This window comes from Neltuma alba, unplaced genomic scaffold, assembly GCF_004799145.2.
Source record: "Neltuma alba isolate B1F8T4 unplaced genomic scaffold, ASM479914v2 tig00013419_pilon, whole genome shotgun sequence".
Lineage (NCBI taxonomy): Eukaryota > Viridiplantae > Streptophyta > Magnoliopsida > Fabales > Fabaceae > Neltuma > Neltuma alba.
This window is the reverse complement of record NW_021637672.1, coordinates 288,900-309,740: the sequence shown is the minus strand read 5'-3', so window position 1 is coordinate 309,740 and position 20,841 is coordinate 288,900. Positions and strand designations below refer to the sequence as shown.

The window sequence follows — 20,841 nt, the reverse complement described above, 5'->3', positions numbered from 1 at the left end:
GCGCTGCTCTCGCCTCCCCCGCACACGGAGCTTCAGGTCAACGACACAATCAAAGAAGAAGAATAAAACACTCCAATTGGCTGGGATGGCCCTGGGGCCGAGTTGGAATATCTCCGACGAACATCAGGAGACACCGTTGCAAGTCGAATACTCGAATGGCATTTGAAAAGTAGAACCTTATGTGAAGAACTATCCGCCATCACAAAGTAGTACCTTGTTCAATTCAAGGTCCTCAGAGCCAAATTTTTGAGTAATTAGAGTTAACTCTGATCAAGATTGTTGTTATAAGACCTACGATGGGGTTTATTCTAGTTTTTCCGTCCATGAATTTCAACACCACAACACTTTAAAGCTGCACACTCATGCGTAAAATCAAGTAGATAAAAGCCACGATGAGTTGGTCACTAACTCATTCAGACATACATGACAAAATGTTTGAAACAAGACTTTTTGGCAGACATACTATAAAAGATATCATTTCAGATCATCAATGGCATTAGAGTTAGAAGATTAAAAAGATACTGTTTTTAAATTAAGGAACCAAATAAAAATTTTGTTTAAAATTAGAAGAAGAAAGGTGAACATTGTTGATAATTTTTTTTAAAGGTTAATACAAATTTTGGTCCCTCAAATTTGGGTCGAATTTGGTATTGGTCCCTGAAATTTAAAACATGTGGTATTGGTCCCTCAAATTATGTCCGTTTCATACCGTTGGTTCCTGGCATCTTGGCACCGTTAAATTTTGCTGACATGGCGCTAACACCGTTAACCGATGAGTTGGACATATAGGTGGCATATGACCTGGACATAAACCGATGAGTTGGCATGTAGGTGGCATATGACCTAGACATGGATTGGTTCCTCAAATTTTGAGCCATTTTGGTATTAGTCTCTGAAATTTAAAATCGATGGTATTGGTCCCTCAAATTGTATATGTTCCTAGCTGTTGGTCCCTAATAGCTTTAGGATGTCAAATTCATCTGAGTTGGCACTAACTTTGTTAACCTATGATGTGACATCTGATTTGGCAACTAAAGCTTGATGATGTGGCATGAGCAATGGAAGGCTTTGGTCGAAGAGACCCTATGCAATCTGGGATTCACTTTTGTCAAAACACAAAGCTTTTACTCCTATATTAGTGTGGAGGAAACGCAGTGCATTCTTAGCTAAACCTTCTACCTCCTCTACTACCTTAGGCCAAAAGGGTGACTTAACAATTCATGAGAAGAAGAAGCCGGCTTCATATACAAAACTACCTCCATTGAAGCCATATTCTTCTAATACAGATGATGATGAACCTCCCAAGAAAAAAAAAGAAGAAGCCCATCACCAGAGTAAGAAGCTTGAGAAGAAGCAACAAAAACCTCACCGGTAGCTCCAACAAGAAGGCAGGCATGACCAACAAGCCACCAGAGCCGGCGAAACCAAATAAGAGCAAAGCATAGGGTTCTACAGGAACAGATAAAAAGAGGAGGGCCTAAAGTTATCAGGGACCAATGGCCAGAAATAAATATAATTTGAGGAACCAATACCATCAGTTTTAAATTTCAGGGACCATGCCAATACCAAAATGACCCCAAATTTGAGGGACCAATCCATGTTCAGGTCATATGCCATCTACATGCCAACTCATCAGTTCATGTCCAGGTCATATGCCACCTATATGTCCAACTCATCAGCTAACGGTGTTAATGCCATGTCAGCAAAATTTAATGGTGCCAAGATACCAGGGACCAATGGTCTGAAACGAACATAATTTGAGGGATCAATACTACACGTTTTAAATTTCAGGGACCAATACCAAATTAGGCCTAAATTTGAGAGACTAAAATTTGTATTAACCCTTTTTTTTAACTTCTTCTGGTTTTTCAGTTTTGCTGTTTAAATTTTTTTTTTTGCAACACTGAAAGATATTTTAATTTAAAAGTTCATTCAATCAAAAACTAATAATTTTATATGTGTGTCTGTGTGTAATGTGTAGAATGCATTGTCAGTGGAACGTAAAGAGACATTTGTGTTGTGCCTTTTTCTTTTCAATTTTTTATGTTCCTCATATTTTCAGTTGATCTTATATTTGAGTTGCTGCACATCTAAATCAAGAAACAGAATGGAGATTGTCACGACTGCTGTGGGGAAAGTCGTAGAACCGATAATAGAATACACTGTGAAAGCCACTGCTAGGCAAGTGGGTTATTTGATTTTCTACAAAGACAACTTCAAGAACCTCGAGAATCAAGTTGCGGACCTGAAAGGTGCAAAGGGCACAATCAATCGTGAAGTGGAAGTAGACAGAAGAAATGGACGAAAAATTCACGATGCTGCACAGAAGTGGCTAGACAGAGTGGATGAAATCGTAGAAGCAGCAGAGCAACTTGGTGAGGATCCTCGTCGTAAGAATGCTGGTTGCTGCAATGGGCCTTTTGTTGATTTAAAGTCACGGCATCAACTTAGTAGAAAAGCAAAGAAGATGGCTGTAAACGCTACTGAAGTGATGGAAGCAAAAGATAACATCGGTCCACTTACATACTTGCCTGCTCTAGAGGGAGTGGGCTCCGCCTCTGCTACAGGCAGTGAAAAGCTTCAATCAAGAAAGAAAATGAAGGAGGACATTGTCTTGGTATTAAAAGACCCCAACTTAAGGCGAATAGGGGTCTATGGGCTGAGCGGAGTGGGAAAAACCACTCTTGTTGGAGAAATTGCCAAACAAGTTAAAGATGACAAGTTGTTTGATGAAGTTGTTATGGCTAATATATCCCAAATTGCAGATCTCGAAAGAATTCAAGATGAAATTGCAGATATTTTGGGTCTTCGCTTTGAGGAATCGAGCATACTTGGAAGAGCATCTCGCTTGAGGCAGAGGATTAAAGATGAGAAAAGTATCCTAGTCATATTGGATGATATTTGGGATGTACTTGAACCACATAAGCTTGGAATTCCTCTGAATGATCATAAGGGCTGCAAGCTATTGATGACTTCTAGAAATCTAGAAATATTACAAAATATGGAGACTCAAAAAGACTTCATGATAGATATTTTAAATGAAGATGAAACTTGGAGCTTGTTTGAAGATATGGTGGGTGACGTTGTTAAAGATATTAGCTTACATGATGTGGCAACCCAAGTGGCCCAAAAATGTGCTGGCTTGATTGTTCTCATAGTGGCAGTGGCAAGAGCATTAAAAAATAAATACGATTTTGATTCTTGGCAAGATGCCTTGAACCAGGTAAAGACGGTTGATAAGGAAGGGATGAATGAGAAAATTTATTCGGCTTTGGAGTTCAGCTACAATCATCTTGAAGGCGATGATGTGAAAGCACTTTTCTTGCTTTGTGGATTATTAGGTCCACAAATTCATGTTAAAGACTTGTTGACATATGCTATGGGTTTGGGCACATTCAGGCAAATTTATAGTCCAAAAGATGCAAGAATTAAACTTCACAGGTTGATTGGTTCCTTGAAGGCATCTTGTTTGTTGCTCGAAAACAACTCAAACAACAAAGTTAAAATGCATGATATTGTGCATGAAGTATCGGCCTCAATCGCTTTTAGAGATCAGTATGTTTGCAAAATTAGAGGGGGTGATGAGCTGAAAAAATGGTCATAAGAGGAATTCCTTCAACGATGCACTCAATTCAGGTTAAAAGATTGTCACATTCCTAAACTTCCTGAAAGTTTAGCATGCCCTAATATTGAACTTTTCTGCTTGGATAATGAAAATCAATCTTTAAGTGTCCCAGATTCTTTTTTTGTGGGAATGAAAAACCTCAAAGTGTTAGATTTGACGCGCATGCACTTACCTTCGTTGCCTCAATCTTTTCATTCCCTTATTGACCTCCAAACACTTTGTTTATATGATTGTGCTTTGGGAGACATGACCAGCATTGGAATTTTAATGAACTTGCAAATTCTTTGCATGGACGGATCCTCTATAACAATGTTGCCTAGTGAATTAGGGCAATTAACTCAACTTAAAATGTTGGATTTGACCAATTCTGGAATTGAAATCTTCCCTGCCAACATTATATCAAAATTGACAAACTTGGAGGAGTTGTATCTGGGCAATACCTCCATCAAGTGGGATGAAGAAGATTCAAATGAGGAAAATAAACATGCTTCCCTTACTGAATTTAGGCATTTGACAAACTTGACTGCTCTTGAAATTCAAATCAAAGGGGCTCGAGTTCTGCCAGGGAACATAATATTTGACAAACTTGAAAGATACAAAATAGTGATAGGAGATATCTGGGAATGGTCTGATAATTATGAAGCCTCCAAAATATTGATGCTCAAGCTTGAAACAATCATTCATCTAGAGCATGGGATTAATGAAATTATTAAACAAGTAGAGGATTTGTCTTTGGATGAAGTAAATGGAATCTCCAATGTTCTTTGTGATTTGAATAGAGAAGGATTTCCTTTGTTAAAGCACCTTCACATCCAAAATAATGGGGAAATTCAACATATCATCAACTCAATGGAGAGAAAACTAATTAGTCATGTTTTCTTTCCAAAGTTGGAGACATTAATACTTCAAAATCTCAAGAAACTAGAGAAGATATGTTATGGTTCATTTATGAATAATTCGTTTGCACAACTTAAATCCATCAAAGTCAAATGTTGTGACCAGTTGAAGTATCTTCTCTCAGTGCTGATGGTCAAAGCTCTTTACCAACTTGTTGAGATCGAAGTTTCAGAATGCAATTCCATGAAAAAGATTGTATTTGGAGAAAACTCTTTCCCAAACCCAGTGACTGTCGATGATGATATTGAGTTCTGTTCGTTGAGATCCTTGACCCTACAATATTTGCCAGGGATTGAGGATTTCTATTCTGGTTCACTGATTTCTTTAACAACCAAGCAGAGTTTGTCGCTCCAAACTAACGTTCCATCATATTTTTTCAATGCGAAGGTACTTGTTTTATTCTTATATTGTATTTTCTCCGCTGTGCGTACATACATTTTTGAAATAATAAGATAATATTATAAATAATAATGAAAGTGTAATATATAAAATCTTCTCAGGAAAAACATTGACAAACTCAATTATTTTTATATATTTTGGTATCTTTTATATGAGTTTTGTCAGCTTAATTGGTCCATTTTTGCCTTAATTGATTTAATTTATTTTATTTTGAATTATTATTTTATAGGGGCAAAATTGTCATATTTTGGTTTAATTATGACTAATTGATTTTTGAGGACAATTAATGCTACCTTACCCTTGAATTTTTCTTGCAGGTTCTTGGAAGATTCAAAAATATATAAAGAAAAAAAAATAAAAAAAATAAAAAGAAAAAGGAAAGAAAAATAAAAAAATAAAAAATAAAAATAATAATTAGGGGGGCAAAACGTTGCGTTTTGCCCAACCTAATAATCATCTATTCTTCATCTTTTGAGGAGGGGGAGACGCAAGAGAGCAACAGGGAGGAGAACACACACGAACCAGGAGAGCGGCGGCAGAACGAAACAGAGCAAGCTTTGGAAAGCCGAACGAAAGCTGAAAGGGGCATACACGCGGGAACGAAACAGAGACGGAGACGGAACGGAAGCTGCAAGCCGAAAACAGAGCTGGCTGACGGCGCTGAGAGGAAACACGCCGCACGCAGAAGACGCAAGCGGCGCCGAACACACACACGAAACAGAGGCGCATGAAACGCTGCACAACACAAAACACACTCACACGTAGACGGCGGCTGGACCAGGCGCGAGCGAGAGAGTGAGGACCAGAGGAGTCGACGGCGAAACCATCCATCTCTTCTTCCTTTGACCAAAATCCATCATCATCATCGACTTCGTCTTCTTCCTTTCTCAGCGCGACCACAGAACCAGGTGAACAGAGCTGGGCGCTGAAACAGAGCTCAGGAGCACGAGCAGAGAAACAAGCTTGCGTTCCGTCTTCTTCCATGGCTGACCGTAGCAAAATACTGATTGTGGCAGCAAACTTGATGGCAAACCGTGGCTAAGATCCTCTGATTCTCCAATTCAACAATAATGGCAGGAGCTTGGATTTTTAAGGGGGAGTTCTAGTTGCTTTAATTTCTTACTCAATAATTGTTTAACAATTCCTAGGTCTTAGGATAGTTTTTCTGATTGTTGAGATAATTGTATTGCTTAATCTGATTATATTTAGGGATTATTGTGACTGAATTATTGCTTAGTACTTGACATTGGGCTGTTTATAGTTTTGATCTCAATTATAATGTTGTGGTTATGACATTTATATTGATTTTGGAATTAATATATTGTGATTTTCTAAGGTGGCTTAGAATTTTGGATCATATAGTCTCTTGCTAGCTTTAATTTTGTTATTTTGGATTTAAGAGTTCTAATTAAGCATTGGTTTTAAGCATCCTTAATCCCATTTTACTATTCTGGTTGCAGTTAGTAAGTTGGGATTTTAGGAAAATATTTTGTGGCAACTCGAGGTGGCTCGGTTGTTGGATCAAAAGCTTAGTTATAATTCTTAATTCATTGTTTTTAACTCCCACATCTTTTAGAGTGATGATTGCCTGCGTTGTTGAATTGGAGGATTGATTTTTATCAGTGTTATTTTTGTGTCTCATTTTCATTTCTTTAATCTCCATTCATCTTAATCACTTTTATATAAAAACAAAAAAAAAGTATTTTAATTTCAATTTGATTCGTAGTATTTAATTAACAGCTTTTCAAAATCAAAAATCTCTTTTTATAGTTTAGGTTACTTGCATTCATTTACTAGGGTTTAATTTCGTTTTCGGCTCCTCAAAGTGAAACGACCCGAGTTGTGCACTATATTGCATTAATTCGGTTAATTTTTGGAGTAACCCCAAAGCGACAATTAAGGGCAGTTCAACTTCAAACATGTTTTAAATTTGACCATTTATATATGTGCATGATGTCACTTGATTACGGCATCAATTAATTCTAACTAAAACATTATCAACTATATGATCGAAATTTTCAACATTTTCACTTTTTTTGGCCAACAACATTTTCACTGTTCTCATTATTATTTTAGTGTTTTTTATCATTGTACCATGGTCAAATTACTAATAAATGATATGAAATTGAAACCTGTTGGCAATTAAAAAGAAATGAAATTCAAAACCACTTTGATCATGTTTGCAAGTGTTAAATGAAAATGAATATATGGAGCATTATAGTATGAAACGATTGATAACTTTTGCATTTGATAAATTATAAATTATAATTTAATTATTTAATTATTTAATTTTCATAGAATGACTCATGAGATATAATATATATAAATTTTCAAAAAAAACGAACAATTTTAAGCACTATCTTATTATAGGAGCATAAGATCAGATTTTGGGCCAAATAAGATTAATAAAACCATCATTATTTAGTTAACTTGATTAATTCTCGATATTGTCATCATGATTATACAATTCATTCATTTATTCATTTACTATATTGTTTCTACAGGTGAAGTTTTCTAATTTGGAGACTCTAAAGTTGAGTTCAATTCATGTAGAAAGTATTTGGCAGAATGATCACCTTTCTGTAGCCAATTGTTTTCACAAGTTGGCTAAGCTGAGTGTGGAGGAGTGTAGTGCCTTGAAGTATTTATTCTCATCTTCTGTGGTTGGAAGTTTTCCAAACCTTATGGAGCTTGAAATAAGAGAGTGTGAGATGATGGAGGAGATAATTGGTACAGAGGGGAGAAATAGTGCTGCAATTGAAAAGGTTAAGGAAAGTATGGTACTACCAATTTGAAGGGTTGAAGACTATGGAGGTGAATAATTGTGACAAACTTGAGCATATTTTCCCATCTGATATGCGCACGACATTTGGAAGAATGGAGACATTGAAGGTCAGTGATTGTGGTTCAGTGAAAGAGATATTCAAATTACCGGACAATGAAATCATTGGAGAAGAGGCCACACAATTGAAGAACCTGCATCTGCTTCGCCTGCCCAAGTTGAAACAAATATGGAATAAGGACCCCCAAGGAAATTTCCGCTTTCACAATCTCCAATATGTCCGTGTTGAAGAATGTGAGAACTTAGACTATCTCTTCCCACTTTCAGTAGCCCTGGATCTTCATCAACTCGAAACAGTCACAATGGGTTCTTGTGGAATGAATGAAATTGTAGCAAAAAAAGAGGAAATAGCCATCTTTCACTTTGATCGGTTAAACTCCTTGGAGATTTGGAACATGCATCGACTTGATAGGTTTTATAGTGGAAGTCACAGTTTAGCGTGCCCATCATTGAGAATGTTATGGGTCTTCAACTGTCCAAAATTGAGGTTATTAGGGAGACAGAGTACAAGAAACCATAACCAGAGTGGTGATGACCGAAATCCGCATCCCTCTATGCAAGATCCTCTCTTCATGATTGAAGAGGTATGGCCATCAGATGTTTATTCATCTCAGAAATATATATCTAACTTGTTATAAAGTAGTAGCTTTTCCTTTCAACTAGTTCGTAGGTCAACTTTCTAATATATTTCTTATAGAAAATGAATATTGTATGGTTTGAAGGTGTGGAAAAACTGTGACATTCATTTTCTACACGAAGCATTTTGTTTTCAGTAAAACATTAAGATGTTTCAGAAGATAATTAAATGAAAAGAGGAAAAATGCATGGACTTTTACGTGAAGCTTTTTACTTTTCAGTGACATGCCCAAATATGTCCATGTGCCTTTTTGCCTACGGGTAAATATTTCTTATTGTATTCTTTTGTTGAGTAAGCGTCTCTTTTTGTTATTATATGTAAGAGAAAATAATGAAGCTGTATGTTATGCTTCAGGTGATTCCGAAGTTGGAATCTTGGACATTAAATAACACAGAAGCCATAATGATGTTGCAAGACCCACAATGGAAGCACCGTTATGTGAGTAGACTGAAGACTCTTGGAATGTCCAATTTTGACGATAAAACGGCAGTAACTTTTCTGGACTCAATTGTGCAAAAGGCACCAAACTTGAAATATCTATTTGTAGAACATGGTTCCTTGAAAGAGATATTCCAAGACAAAAGAGTTGCATATGAGGAAGGCAAGAATGAAATCAAGACCCAGCTTGAATTTTTAATGCTGTATGATCTACAATTGGAACACATATGTAGAGAAAGATGCAAGATCGACCCAATTCTTGAGGTTCTTGAAGCTTTAAATGTGACAGAATGTGGTAATTTGAAAACTTTGGTTCCTTCCTCCGTCACTTTTTCCCACCTGACATATTTGGAAATTCAAAAGTGTAATGGATTGATAAGCTTAATTTACTCATCAACTGCAGCAAGTTTGGTCAATCTTCAAGACATAGAATTAAAAGAATGCAATTCACTTGAAGAAATAATGACGCAGGAGATGAATGAGACAAGAGATGAAATCGTATTTAGAAATTTGAGAACTATAGCATTGGAAAGCTTGCCAAGGCTCAATAGTTTCTCATCTAGCAGTCAATGCTTCTTCAGGTTCCCATTGTTGAAGAAAGTTGTTGTGAGGCAATGTCCAAGGATGAAAACCTTCTGTGAAAGAGCAACAAGCACGCCAATGCTTAGAAAGGTAATAACAAAAGAGGGGGAAGACGAAGAATGGTGGTGGGAAAGTGACTTGAACAGAACAATAAAAATGGTCCATGGGAATAAGGTATGTTTTTTCCCTTTAATTGCTGTCTAACAGAGTATTGATAATAACAAGTATAGGTCTGTTGTTTAACAGCTCTTCATTGCCATTCTGTTGTAACTAACATTGGAAATTTCTTTGCGTGCAGATTGCATTCCGTGATATGGAGCATCTTGATTTATCCTTGTATCCTGAGCTAAGAGACTCTTGGAGCAGTCCCATTGAGAATAAAATATTCTGTAATTTGAAATCTCTAGCAGTCGAACATTGTGACTTTTTATCAGATGTTCTTGTTCCTTCGAATTTGCTGCGAGCCTTGGGGAACTTGGAAGAAATTCACGTAAAAGACTGTGATTCACTAGAAGTTGTGCTTGAATTTGATGCGGCAAAAGAAGAGGCAATATCAGAGAAAGGGGCGAGTCATCTGCGAAAAATCTGCCTATCTAATCTGCCTAAGCTCCAATACATATGGAAACCAAGTCTCAGAGGGAAAAGGGAAGAGGATGAAGCTCGAGTCCAATGTCAACAGCCTGTTTCTTTTCTTGCTAAGGTATGCTTTAGTTTCTTTCATAAAGTAAGATAAAGGTGCTATTGTTTTACTCTTCTTTTGTTTCTTATGCTATCAAAAGGTGAAAGATATTCTGTTTGTTCTTGAAAACATATCTCAACTATAAATTCTTGAAAGTTCAGCTTTTCTGTTTAGTTTTGGATGATTATAACCAAAGTGTGTAATTATTGTTAATGTTAACGGGAAACCAATATTTACATGAGAAAAAATGTGGCAAGGTAGCAAACTATATAATTCATCTAAAATAATTTTGTACACATAAAAGTAGAAAAAATGCAAGGAACAACAATTTTATTTTTTTCAGTCACATTTTTCTCTGCCAATTAAATTATGTTGAAGAAGTCAATAAGCTCTCGAGAATAATCTTGTAGAGTCCTTTCACAGTTGAATCTTGAATACATTGAAACAGCTTTTAAAACTAGTTGGCAAAAAAATAGCGTTATTTGTACCAAGTAATTTGCGCATGTAATATGAAATATACACACACCATTTGGTAAATAAAAATCTATGATCTATCTCTACTTTTCCTCAACTATGGATAGTGTGATTTGTTGAGAGTTGTAATAGATTATATATAGGTTATAATTTATAACAAATAATTGTATGTTGGCGCTGCATTCATAGCCCAGTTTAGAAGCCATGATGCCCATTGCATAGCCTTGCTCTTCTTACGCTTGTGCTTCACAGCATGATTTATGAACTCTACGCATAGCCTTGTGTTTTTTGTTTTATGCGGCGTTGAAGTGCTGAGAAATATATATTTATAAAATGATTTTTAATACATGAGATATGGTGGGGCGGGGGAAGTAAAACACTATTCAAACGTTCTATGAGGCATATAAATTATATATTTCTTTTAATTAAATACCTTATATAATAAATTTTAATATTTTGAAATTTTAAACAACCACTAAACGAAGTTAGTGTTTAGAATATTTAAAAAAAGTTCAAAAAATATTTAAAAAATTAGAGCAGTAAATCCAACAAAACGAAGTGAAATTAAAATTAACTAATTGAGACAGAAAAAATGTAATTGCGTGTGTTATTACTACCAATCAATCAAATAATTTCTATTATAAAAACATGACAACTGTACATGCGGGTTTCCCAGATAAAAACTGAGTTTCTTTATTAATGCTACCTGTCAAGTTCATATCATTGGTTTCCCATGTACCTATCATGGTTTTGTTGAACATTTTGATAAGGATACAAGTAATTGGATACAATGAAGTGACATAAACAATCAAAATTTATTTCTTTTTACTGTGGCAAATCATCCAGTATTATACCTTCATTTTTTTTTGTGATACAAGTAGCAGGCTCGAACCCGCACACACACACCCAAACACACACATACCACTCAGCCAAGAGGCCAGTGGTATCCCCCCTAGGAATATTAAGCCTCATATAATTCTTTTTCTGGCTAAATGGGCTTGTGGACTGCACAAAACCACTTAACACGGACGCACAAATGCCGGAAGCAATCACTAACCAAATCTCTATGCCTTCAATTTTTGAAAACTTGCCGAAATACGTGGCATGGGCTTGACTTGTTCCAAACAGAGTTTACTTGTTCTTTTGCCAGAAACAGAGTTTACTCAAATTATGCATTTGTTTTTATCAAACTTATCCCAAGTATGGTTTATGACTGACAGTGAAACTATTGAGTTGATTGCAGGTACTTCTACCCAAACTGGAAACAATAATAATAGAAGACTTGCAAAACTTGGAAACAATATGGCACCCTGTCCTAACTCTGAATTCCATGGGTAGCTTTGAGACATTGAAAGTGAGAGATTGTCAGAAAATTCAGCATATATTTCCAATGTACATGAACGGAGTATTTGCAACTCTACAGACGTTGAAGGTTAAAGACTGCAACTCAGTGCAGGAAATTTTCCAGTTGGGTGGCAAGGAAATGTGCAGTGGAGATGATACAACACAGCTCAAGAGTATAACCTTGCTTCGATTGCCAAAGCTGAAACAAATTTGGAGCACAGGTCGGCAATCTAGTCTTCACTTTAAGAGTCTGCAAGTTGTGCGTGTTGAAGAATGTGGAGATTTAGATTACCTTTTTCCATTCTCCATAGCAAAGCACCTACCTCAACTTGAAGCAATTACAATAAAGAGTGCTGCAAAGATGAAGGAAATTGTTTCCAAGAGAGAAGAACCCTTAGATAATCTTGTTGAATTTGAGTTTAGTCAGCTAACCTCAATGGCGCTTTGGGATTTACAAGATTTGCAAAGAGTTTGTGCTGGAAATCATAGCTTATCTTGTTCATCATTAAGAGAATTAGATGTCTGCAATTGTCAGAAATTGAAGCTGTTCCAGACACAAGGTACAAGTAACCAAGGAAGACTTTTTGATGACAATCTCTATGTCTCAATGCGACGACCTCTTTTCAGGCTCGAAGAGGTATGGCTCATTCTTAAGCCAAAAAAACTCAATTAAAATCTTCATGTTCATCCAAAGTTATAGCGTCAAAATATCATTTCTATGTAATGTCCTCCCATCGCAATTTCTTTTCACATATTATGAAAGCTATTTGAAAATAATATAATGGCAAATTTACTTTCAAGGAGATATGGGATGTTTTGATTGAACCATTCTCTCTATATGAACTCCATTCAATTTTTTTCTCATGATAAAAAAGGTCATTGCAAAACATTTATAAAACCCGACTGTTATATTGTTTAGTTTGCATTGCTTCCCTTTTATTTTTCACTTAACATATACAAACAACTTTTGCAGGTTGCATTTTATAGTTTCGAGCACCCGAAACTATCTCAATATTTGAAGTAAATTATTCTATTATAGTTTTTTTAATTTTACATTTTCCCTCAATCTAGTTATTTCACACCTAAATAAATTATTATTACTGTTATAGCTCAAACTTTTGCCAATTGATATTTGTTTTAAAATTTAAAATTTTTATATTACCTAAACAAATCATTTTAAATATGAGATTTTAATGTAAAATCCAAATCCATCTATCTAAATGCATTCTAAAAGTTATTTAATTGTGTTAAAACATAAAAACAGCAAAGAAAATAATTTCGTTCAATTAATTTTTGTCAATAGTCAATAAGTTCATTGTTCATGGGACATGCATCAATCTTTCCAAGACATTGTTTAACGTGTTTTAATTCCCTTTTATTATTACTTACATTGATAATCATTTTCACAGGTGGCATTTAGGAGTTTCAATCATTTGGAACTCTCTCAATATCCAGAACTGAAAGAACTATGGTATGGTCAACCTGAGCCGAAAATATTCTGCAATTTGAAGCATCTGGTGGTGCGTAAATGTTCGTTCTTATCCAAGATGATTTTCTCATCAAATTTATTGCAATTGTTGAACACTTTGGAGGAATTGGAAGTATCAGAGTGTGATTTCTTAGAAGCAATATTTGATGTAAAAGCATTAGAAGACAAAGCAATGGAATCAAGGGAAGTGAGCCGGTTGAAAAAATTAATACTCTCAAGTCTTCAAATTTGAAACACGTGTGGAATAGAGAAGCAGAAGAAATAATTAGCTTTGAAAATGTACAGATTGTGATAGTTGATAAATGCAACAACTTAAAATATGTGTTTTCACCATCACTGTGCCAAAATTTGAGGCAACTTGAAGAGCTTCACATTGACTCCTGTGGTGTTGAGGAAATCATTTCAACTGAAGAAGGATTGGAAGAAATCAAGTTTGATTTTCCTCGATTAACAAACTTAGGGCTATATAATTTGACGCGACTCACTAATTTTTACCCAAAAAGATACAGTCTAGAGTGTCCTTCATTGGAGTGGTTAAATATTCGCAGATGTGAAAAATTGCAAATATTTGCATTTGACCATTCCAATTCCCAACAGCTTAGAGACGGTGGCATTGGTTTGCAAATTAAACAAGCTTTGTTTTGTATTGAAAAGGTATGCATTCTTTTTACGTTTATTTTATCTATCTATCTATTTCATTCTTTCTACACAAAAAGATGCATGGTTGACGAAAACTATAACAACACATGTATCTTGTAAAACTATATAAAAAAAATGTTCATGTTAACTAGTTGATTATATAATGAAACAAATTACATGTTGTCTTTTCAGGTGTCTCAAAATTTGAAGGAGTTGCCATTAAATGAAAAGGATATTATGAGGATATTAAATGGTAACTATGAGAAAAATCTATTTCAAAGCATAGAATGGCTTCGTCTCCAATACTTTCAAGAAACTCCAATAAAGTTTCTAAATGATTTGATCCAAAAATTCCTTGCTATAACCACACTTCAAGCACGTTGCAGTTCTTTTGAAACACTCTTTCCTTCAAAAGAAATTGGTTGTTTCAGTATTGATAGTCCCATCTGAATTAAAATATTGTGGCTATTTCAATTGGAGCAGCTTGAGCATATATGGAATGATGATGACTCAGCATCTCATCCCCTAGTTCAAAACCTTGAATATCTACGTGTAGAGGAATGTTCAAAGATAATAAGATTTGCAACACCTTCTGCATCTTTCAAAAATTTAACTTCCTTGACAGTGAACGATTGCAATGGGCTTATGTACTTCATGACAACTTGCACTGCTACAAGTCTCGTCCACCTCACAAGCTTAGAGGTTAGCAATTGTGGGATGTTAGAGGAAGTTGTGATGACGGATGATGAAGGCGAATCAGAAGAAGAGGTCATATTTGAAAGCTTGAAGTATTTGGAACTAACTTGTTTAACAAGCCTAAAAAGCTTTTGCTATGGAAACCAAACCTTCATATTCCCATCTTTGGTGACACTTAAAGTGATAGGATGCCACAAAATGCAAAATTTTTCATCTGGATTCATCGCTGCCCCATTTGTGAAATCCGTGAAAGTGGAAGATGGAAAGAAACATTGGAAAGGGGACCTTAACTCCACCATTAAACAGTTATTCATAGACAAGGTATTTATGTCAAAAAAGTGAATTCCAAAAATTTTTATGCACTTCTCAGCTACTGCTGCTGCTGCTTCTTCTTGTTGTCCCTCCCCCATTTCTATCTTCCCCCAAGAGCGCTAAACTCGTCTGCCTTTGACCTCTATTGGAAAAACTATATAACAATACTAAGTGTCATAATATGATGTTTCCTTGCCTGACTCAATTAGGCAATTGGAGAAGGAATTGACGATGACCACAAAGAATCTTCAAGCAGTCAGACACAGGAAAAGAGCATAGGCAAAAGCAGAGCATTAAGCATTGAGGAGCATGGAGCAGAGTCAAAGGCTGATGATGAGGTTGTTGATTTAGGGAAGCAAGAAATCCACGGACTTCCTATTCCACATACAGGTATACTAATTATGATTGTCTTCTATTCTTCGTTTATTCATAAATGATTGTTCTACTACTCAAATATTGGCCTTAATTTTGCTTTCTTTATGGATTCTAGTGGCTTTCTATATTACTTTTCTCAAGTTAACCTTATTTTATTATTACTGCAACCTCATATCACATTTTATATTTATTTATTTAGGTGACACTCAAAAGATATGTGAAATCACTGAGACGCCCTTGGATCAAGCTTGTCAAAACACATTAAGTCTTACAAAAGTTGATGCAGGTGTTGATCCAGTTATGCAATACTATTTTTTATTTACTTGGAAAGAAGTGGTTTATTAGCATTTTACAAAAAAATATATATTGTCTTTTAAAAAGAAAAAAAAACTCGTTTGTTTAGTTGTTGAGATTCAGGAGATGCATGAAACTTCTGAGGGAGATGGTGAAAACACATTGAGCATTACCACTGTTCAAGGTGCAGGTACTGTTCATGTTTTCTTAGTTTGAGTATTCTATAAATATTTTAAAACTATATTCTACATTAGGAGCTCAAGAACAGCAAAACCATGGGGCAATATCTAACAGTCTGGAAATTTTCCAGCTTTGGAATATTCTGTTACCCTCTAAAATAACATTTTTAATCATAATTTTAAGCATCCTTAATCATACTTTTAGTGCTTTGAGTTACTTGTTTAACATTTAGGAAACCTCAAAACAGCATATTATAATTAGTTTCAAGATTCAACAATTCGGTTCAGCAAGCATCGCCCTCATGCACCCACACAGACATTCATACACTTGTTTCTCATCTTTAATAAGTTGGCTTCTTCCTCAATAGAAGTAGATTTCAATCGGCCCCATCAGTCTTAAAACCAGTGTTGTGCGTGGGTACCGTGCTGGCCTCTTCCCTCTCCTTCTTCCCCAATGTCGGCTGCTTCTCTCTCACTCTGTTCTGTTCCACAAATATGAGTGAAGTGAGGACTGTGCGTGCAGCTGACAACTTAAATCTTAAGTTTTTGGACCAATGTTGCTTTTTAATTGTTAAAACACAACATTCTTTTTTTCCAAAAAAAATTTCTTTAGTTTAATTGGTCTTTATTATTATATTCTTTTGATTATCTAATAATCTAATTTGCTTTTACGTTAACCAAACTTTGCTAAAAAATTATATGCAGATGATGTTAGGAATCAAGAGATGCACAAGATCTTAGACAACGTAGTTCCGGTTGCTCAAAATGTACTAAGCTCTTCCGTGGTTTACAATGCAGGTACTAATTTTGTTCTACAGTCTTTAAGTATACGCTTTGTAAGAAAAAAACAGAGCCAGTAATTTTTTTAAAAAATCTTTTTAGAATGAAAAAATTTTTCTCCTAAAATATGAATCATGCTTTTTTTTTCTGAATTCCATTTGACTTGTTTATGTAGCTATTGATCCATCAACTTCACAAGGTTCGGAAGCCGTGATCCAAGATGAAGGTACTGAACTTGTTTGTGGTTTACAGTTTCCATAAATGATCTAAAATTTTTTTGATATGACATTTGGGTTCAATACTTTCTGGCTATATTGTTGAAAGTAAGTTTTTTGATCAACAGAGAAAGAAGAACTTCTAAAATTGTTGACTGTAAAAAAGGAAAAAAAAATAACGCATTTTTTGGTTTTATTAGATAGAACTAATTTGCTGTTATTTTTGAAAAATTGTGTCATTTCATTTACTGAGTTTTATTTTTTTAAAGAACATAACTGTGTAGCTCTTCAAAATCAAGAGATGTATGATACCAGTGTTGAAAGGCCATTAGTTCAATCAACCAAAATTGCTCTGAGCACTACTACAGTTTGTGATGCAGATAATGACGTGTATTGTTTTGTAGACTATATAATACGCATGAAATGAAGTGAAAATTGCTCTGTAATATGTAATGACTCCATCATAGTACTTCCTGATTTATTATTTTGTGTTGTGAATTGGAATGCACTAGATGGATCACAGGATTTACAACTTCATGCAAGTGAAAATTTACTGGTCCAGACCACAAGATCTATTCTGAATGATGGCGAAGAAAGTAATATTGCTTTTGATTAATTTTGTTTATCTTTTTTGCAAAATTTGTGTCATTCTATTTCGCTGTTTTTTCTGTACAAAATGACCATGGTCGTTTAGATACAGAGATTAAAGAGATGTATAACACCATTCAAGGACCGTTGGTTCAAAATGCTGAAGACATGTTCATCCCTGCCGCAATTCAAGACATGGGTATGTTGATAAGTGCATTTCATACATTTTGAAAGTAAAAAATGTGTATTTTGCCAAAATCTTCTCATTCTATTTTTTCCCTTTTTTGGTTTGTTTAGCTTATTTTTATAGCTACTGGGACTTGTGTGATGCATGAGAGCATTGATAAACCCTATGTTCAAACGACACATAATGCATGGGTTGTTACCATGGTACAAAATAAAGGTTTAATTCAATAAATATGGTTTTGTTGTCTCCAAATTTGCCATGTCTGTTCTCTAACTTCTTTGTTATATTAAAATATAGAAGTCTTTGGATTAATTAATGATTCTAACTTTTTATTGTATTAATTGAAATCAAGGAGAAGAATCACATGACTCAGATATTCACCTTAGTAAAATTTTGTTCAACCAGACTATAACTTCTATGGTTGCAGACTACAAAGAAGGTAATGCATTTTTTACTTGTTGAAGGGGGAAGTTATTTCAATTTTTGCCAAAATCTTGTGTCATTCTATTTTTTAATTTTCCTTAGAAATTATTTTTTCAGCTATTGGGACTCAAGAGACGGATGAATGCAAGAGGAGGTTCTCAGTTCATCATGCTCAAAATGTATTGAGTCCTACCGTGGTTCATGATACAGGTATTGATGCCATATTATTTTGTAGTCTCCAAGTTGCCATGAAGGATCAAATACTTGTAGAAGTTTTTCCCTTAATTTTGTGTTTTAACTTTTTGTAAGTATTTTATAATTTGTTCCAATATCTTATGTCATTCTTTTTCTAGGTGTCTTATCTCTAAACTTATTGTTTGCCTATTTTGACTCCAGAGACAAATGAAGCTATTGAGAAATCCTTAATTCGAACAACTGAAGAAGCAGAGAACCCTGCTACAATACAAGACATAGGTTCTAATCTTGTTCTGATAGATCTTTGACTTAATGCTCCAGCTTAATCAACTAATGATTATAGTTTTTATTATGTTAACTAAAATTTGTCAGAAGAACCATGTGACTCAAAAGCTTGTCCTACCGAGAATTTGTTCAACCAACTGACAACTTTTGTAATTGGCAAGAAGAAACAAAGTTATAAATTTTTTACTTTTTGAAAGACAATACGTTAGTTTTAAATAAGAAAAAGTCTTGTCTCATACAGTTTTATTTTCTTTTTCTTTTTTTAGCTAGTGGAACACAAGAAACACATGACACCTTCCACGCTGACCAAGAGACAGAGAGTCTTGCCAAAGCACGAGATACAGGTTCTTATCTTGTGCTTTAACTTTTTTTTTAACTAATGATTAATTACTGGATTAATTAACATTTCTATCATGGTGTTTATTAAAATCTACCAGAAGAATCACATGATTCATCTATTGGGAGTCAAGAGATGTGTAGCACCGTGAAAAAGCGATCAATTTCAGCTGCTCAAAATATCCCAAGCTCCACCAAGATTCCTAACGCAGGTATTAGTTTTGTTTTGCCAGATCCGATTAATTTAACATAAATTGATAGAGTGAGTAATTTTCTTTTAGTGAGAGAATATTTTATTTATTTTTAACTTGGCTCATCATATTTTCTAATTTCCAGCAACAATGCATCCATCACCTTCACAAGCTCCAAAACTTGCCACACCACAAAACACAGGTTTCTATCCTATTTTATATCTTTGTTGCTTTGTTTTCCTGTAGTACTATTTGGATTAACCAACAATTCTACCATAGTGTTAATAAAAATCATATAATTCATATATTGAGACTCAAGAGGTGCGACACCAAGAACCCTACAAGTTTAACTACTCAAAATGTACCAAACTCTACCATGATTCCCGATGGAGGTTCAGCATTGTCTTTGTTCTGTGTTTAACATAAATTGAAAGAGCAAGTAATGCATTTATTTTAGTAAGAGAATATTTTATTTTATTTCATTTTCCCAAAACTTGACTCATTCTATTAAATTTTCTGATCTCCAGCAGTAATAGATCCATCACCTTCAAAAGCTCCAGAACCTATGACTTCATCAATACTAGAATCGAATACTTATAATGACTACAAGTGGTTTAGTGATATTCCGAAACAAAACTTGCCACATTTGGAGGCTGGGGTGAAGCGTCATCCTCAAGTGCTTGATTGGTTTAATACAAATCGACAAAGACTATTCGCTACCTTATTCATCGAAGTCACTTGCATTTTGAGGACCACTCGGAGATGCGACTTAACAGAGGATGATCAAAATCACATCAGAAAGTGCTGTGCTGCCTTAGAAGCAGTTGGCTTTGATGCTTGTTGGCTTAATTACGTGCATGGCTGCATCGAGAGCTGTGGTGATGGAGATGAACTCATGAGAAAGCTTGAGGAGACTGAAGCCAAAGCTTCCACTCTTAGAAATGAGTTAGCTTCTATTGAGGCATCCTTGCTCTCATTGCGAGACGAGGCGAGTAGGCTTCATAATTTTATTGAGCCATGAAGTTCACTCATAAACCTGATCATGCCTTGACATTATCGCTTTCAACATTACGTATCTAATTTCGTACGTTGCTTTGTGGTTTGTGTAATGCACATTAGTAGGAATGTGTCATTTGTATTTGGTGTGTAGTTGTTCTGCATATTAGGCATTGAAAGAATTAGTATTTCTATATTGTTGTTCTGTATGTTACTCAAATTAGTTAATTAGGTTTTACGTTAAGGACAGGGAGAATCTTAGTTTGAAGTCTAAAATAAGAGAACATGTTTAGCATTTCATGGTTTTACTGTTCATTAGCTGAAAATAAGTGGGGCTATATTCCAATTTAGCTAGGCAGGATATGCCTCATTAAATGAACTTGGATTTGTACTGATATATGCTTTACAGAGCAATCGCATCATGACATAAACATGAACCATTGATTTTCAATTTGATTATCTTTTTGAATGAAGTAATATAATGATTCTAAGTTTATTTCTAAGCTTTCTATGCCAGCACTGAGATCCACTCTTTCAAATCCAGGAACACAAACAGGAATGCTCTGGTAAAATCAACTACGGCTTCCAAACTTTTCATGAAACCAATATTGATGGGAGAGTAAAAGTAGTGTTCAACTGGGAGGTATGGAAATTAAAAATCAGAAATATGTAAGAGATTAAAAACTCGGTTCATTGCGGCATCAATAACGTTGTTTTCTCTTGAGTTGTTGACTTCTTGTTTCT

General features: G+C 35.0%; 4 protein-coding genes across 4 annotated transcripts; all 4 read left to right on the top strand.

Annotated features, from left to right (window-relative positions):
- Positions 1 to 2,107: 2,107 nt before the first annotated feature.
- On the top strand, positions 2,108 to 3,604 carry LOC114737248 (probable disease resistance protein At4g27220). Its single transcript, XM_028925164.1, has one exon. The coding sequence runs from the start codon at positions 2,108 to 2,110 to the stop codon at positions 3,602 to 3,604; it is 1,497 nt and encodes a 498-aa protein (XP_028780997.1).
- A 4,125-nt stretch (positions 3,605 to 7,729) lies between these two features.
- Positions 7,730 to 9,479, top strand: LOC114737247 (uncharacterized). Its single transcript, XM_028925163.1, has 4 exons — positions 7,730 to 8,347; positions 8,755 to 9,133; positions 9,242 to 9,336; positions 9,420 to 9,479. The coding sequence occupies exons 1-4, from the start codon at positions 7,730 to 7,732 to the stop codon at positions 9,477 to 9,479; spliced, it is 1,152 nt and encodes a 383-aa protein (XP_028780996.1).
- A 400-nt stretch (positions 9,480 to 9,879) lies between these two features.
- On the top strand, positions 9,880 to 15,490 carry LOC114737246 (uncharacterized). The gene is made up of 7 exons (XM_028925162.1): positions 9,880 to 10,120; positions 11,817 to 12,554; positions 13,327 to 13,593; positions 13,692 to 13,837; positions 13,955 to 14,060; positions 14,529 to 15,062; positions 15,263 to 15,490. Exons 2-7 carry the CDS (start codon positions 11,904 to 11,906, stop codon positions 15,488 to 15,490), a joined length of 1,932 nt encoding a protein of 643 aa, XP_028780995.1. The 5' UTR covers positions 9,880 to 10,120; positions 11,817 to 11,903.
- Positions 15,491 to 16,626: 1,136 nt separating this feature from the next.
- On the top strand, positions 16,627 to 20,122 carry LOC114737245 (uncharacterized). The gene is made up of 11 exons (XM_028925161.1): positions 16,627 to 16,699; positions 16,857 to 16,907; positions 17,181 to 17,276; positions 17,409 to 17,492; positions 18,024 to 18,110; positions 18,197 to 18,304; positions 18,491 to 18,568; positions 18,841 to 18,918; positions 19,012 to 19,122; positions 19,247 to 19,303; positions 19,629 to 20,122. Exons 1-11 carry the CDS (start codon positions 16,627 to 16,629, stop codon positions 20,120 to 20,122), a joined length of 1,317 nt encoding a protein of 438 aa, XP_028780994.1.
- Positions 20,123 to 20,841: the final 719 nt, after the last annotated feature.

Coding starts and splice junctions, on each gene's coding strand:
- LOC114737248 (XM_028925164.1), top strand. CDS start 2,108: ATGGAGATTGTCACGACTGCTGTGGGGAAAGTCGTAGAACCGATAATA.
- LOC114737247 (XM_028925163.1), top strand. CDS start 7,730: ATGGAGGTGAATAATTGTGACAAACTTGAGCATATTTTCCCATCTGAT. Junction 8,348..8,754: donor CTCTCTTCATGATTGAAGAG/GTATGGCCATCA, acceptor GTTATGCTTCAG/GTGATTCCGAAGTTGGAATC. Junction 9,337..9,419: donor ATGAGACAAGAGATGAAATC/GTATTTAGAAAT, acceptor ATGCTTCTTCAG/GTTCCCATTGTTGAAGAAAG.
- LOC114737246 (XM_028925162.1), top strand. CDS start 11,904: ATGGGTAGCTTTGAGACATTGAAAGTGAGAGATTGTCAGAAAATTCAG. Junction 13,838..13,954: donor GAAGGATTGGAAGAAATCAA/GTTTGATTTTCC, acceptor AAATATTCGCAG/ATGTGAAAAATTGCAAATAT. Junction 15,063..15,262: donor AACAGTTATTCATAGACAAG/GTATTTATGTCA, acceptor TGACTCAATTAG/GCAATTGGAGAAGGAATTGA.
- LOC114737245 (XM_028925161.1), top strand. CDS start 16,627: ATGCACAAGATCTTAGACAACGTAGTTCCGGTTGCTCAAAATGTACTA. Junction 17,493..18,023: donor TCTGAATGATGGCGAAGAAA/GTAATATTGCTT, acceptor ATTGAAATCAAG/GAGAAGAATCACATGACTCA. Junction 18,569..18,840: donor TGCTACAATACAAGACATAG/GTTCTAATCTTG, acceptor TTCTTTTTTTAG/CTAGTGGAACACAAGAAACA.